Raw genomic sequence first — 2,436 nt, 5'->3', positions numbered from 1 at the left:
TTCTTTCCTCAAAAGCCGTTAAATGGCTAAATGTGTGCCATGTAAACAACATGATTGAAAAGAGTTGGAGGTACCATCTGGGGATGACATCTTTTATACTTTCCTTTTTTTCGTATTAATCGGCTTTCTTGTTTTCTAGAGATTTTACACCCTTTTATTTAAATGGTATGCTCCACACTTACTTCCCGATCATTAGGTATGGAGACTTTATATCTTCATTGGGAGTGATTTAGTCTTTTGGGCTTCCTGCTATCTATTGCCTTGAACTTGCCTCTCTTGGATCAATAATACTAATGAGGCGTAAAAACTGACAAGCAGATTGACGATTGTATGATGACTTCATCTGACCCAAACTCCATTCAAGCTTCGCTGAAACAACTTTGCGCAAAAATATTTCAAAAGTAGTAACAAGAGCTGTAAAATTTTCTAGAAGTTTTGGTTAAGTGCTGAATTAGGGCTGTGCCTAGAGATTCTAAATTGGCTAGGATTAAGGAGCATTTGCAGCGTCTTTTTCAAGTGAGCAAATTTAGTGGGAGAAGCTTCCGGAGGCTTCCTAATTTGTTAATTTCACGTTTGATAGTAATGAAATCATTGCAAAAGCTTAAAGAGTGAACATCGAGAGCTGCAAGCTTTTTGTGAATTACTTGTAGCCTACGGTCTCTTTTAGCTTGAGAGATAGCTCTTGTCCTTTTCTAACACAAAGGACTAGACCTTTTTCTTACTGAAATTTAAAAAGAGCGTGCTTCCCAAATTGCAAAAAGATTTTTCTTTGACGAACTTTGGAGAAAAAGGCTCAACTGATATCTATTGCCTCGAACTTTCCTCTCTTAAATCCCTTTTCATGCAAAACAGGCGAAGCATCAGTTGATCAACATGCAACGTGTCTTTGCAAAAGCAAGAGAAATGACAACCAGCCAACAAAATCCAGAACTAATTACAGTGAAACCTCACGAATCCGCTGCTTCTCGAATCCGCCGCTTCTCGAATCCGCTTGTTTTAATCAAAAATTTGAAATTTCCTATGAATGATTCTTGAATCCGCTTGTTTCTCGAATCCGCTCCTCAAGTATTATGAAAAATAATTTTTTATCTAATTGTAAGTTAAATTAATTAACATTTTAAAATTCTCATTACACGTTAAATTGTATTTTTGTGATGCGTCGCTGTGTTAGACTTTCTATCAACGAAAAAATTTCTATACTACGTTATATTTCTGACAACCCATTCGTTTCTGCACCTCAAATTTCCAGGATTTTTTCTTCACGGTTAAAAAAGAAAATTTCTCCGAGAACTATAAACGACTTTAAATTAAAATCGGACCTTTTGAATAGGACTGACATCAAAAAATTAAACATAACGAGAATTCCAAAACTCAAATTTAATGAAATTGATGTAGCGATGATAACATGGATTAACTTAATGGAATCTAGTGGAGCAATTCTATCAGATTCGATGTTAATTGCAAAAGCTCTTAAGTCTGGAAAAAATTTTCCAGAATTTAAAGCAAGTCGTGGGTGGCTAGAAAAGTTTAAATTACGAAATGGTATCAAGTTAAGAAAATTTCACGGAGACAGTGGATCAGTAAATCATGATGAAAAATCTATTACTGATTTTAATGAAACAATGAGTTTAAAAATTGAACAATATGGATTGGACAATGTTTATAATGCAGATGAAACTGGTGTTTTTTACAAGGCGATTCCTTCCAAAAGTGTGTGCACCAAATCACGGCCTGGAATAAAGTTGTCGAAGGATCGATTTTCGTTACTATTATGCAAATTGTTCTGGTTCCGATAAAAGAAGGCCTGTGATGATAGGAAGATTCAAAAGTCCAAGGTTTTTTAAAAAATTCAACATTGGAAAATATGTTACCTACACCCATTTCACAATGGATAAAATGTGAAACAATCACAATCAACAGTGAATCTAAGAACTACGAAAATAATTATGAAGAAATAATTAAGAAATTTCAAATTGACGATCCAATATCTTATAGTGAATTTGTTGATTACGGATATACTGAAAATGAAGAGCTAATCGAATTTTTAGACAAATCTGAACAAGCTGGTACATTACAGTCGAAAAAAGTTCAATCAGTTAGTGATTTTATTTAATAATTATACTTAGGAAACAATTATTGAAGAGGAATCAAATGAGAAAAAAGTTGATCTCTCAGAAGCCTTCAGAGCTCTAGAGATTATTAAAACTTATGCTTCTCAGGTAAATGCAGATATAGATGATCATGAAAATATTATGCGAATTGGGGAAATGTTAAGAAAATCAATTAAAAAAAATAAAATTTCTGATTTTTTTGAATATAAATAATTTTATATATTCAGTCATTTGTATATAAAAAGAAATACTTAATCTATATTGTAAGTTCATATTTCAACTATAAAATATTATTTAAATTGCCTCTCGAATCCGCCGATTTTTT

At 32.7% G+C, this 2,436-nt stretch overlaps 1 protein-coding gene across 1 annotated transcript; it reads left to right on the top strand.

Annotated features, from left to right (window-relative positions):
• The first annotated feature begins 1,397 nt into the window (after positions 1 to 1,397).
• LOC115230766 (jerky protein homolog-like) lies at positions 1,398 to 1,796 on the top strand. Its single transcript, XM_029800901.1, has one exon. The coding sequence runs from the start codon at positions 1,398 to 1,400 to the stop codon at positions 1,794 to 1,796; it is 399 nt and encodes a 132-aa protein (XP_029656761.1).
• Positions 1,797 to 2,436: the final 640 nt, after the last annotated feature.

Source organism: Octopus sinensis, unplaced genomic scaffold (genome assembly GCF_006345805.1).
Source record: "Octopus sinensis unplaced genomic scaffold, ASM634580v1 Contig16348, whole genome shotgun sequence".
NCBI classification, from domain to species: Eukaryota; Metazoa; Mollusca; class Cephalopoda; order Octopoda; family Octopodidae; genus Octopus; species Octopus sinensis.
The sequence above is the reverse complement of the archived record's forward strand: the minus strand, read 5'-3'. Positions and strand labels throughout refer to the sequence as shown.

Coding starts and splice junctions, on each gene's coding strand:
- LOC115230766 (XM_029800901.1), top strand. CDS start 1,398: ATGATAACATGGATTAACTTAATGGAATCTAGTGGAGCAATTCTATCA.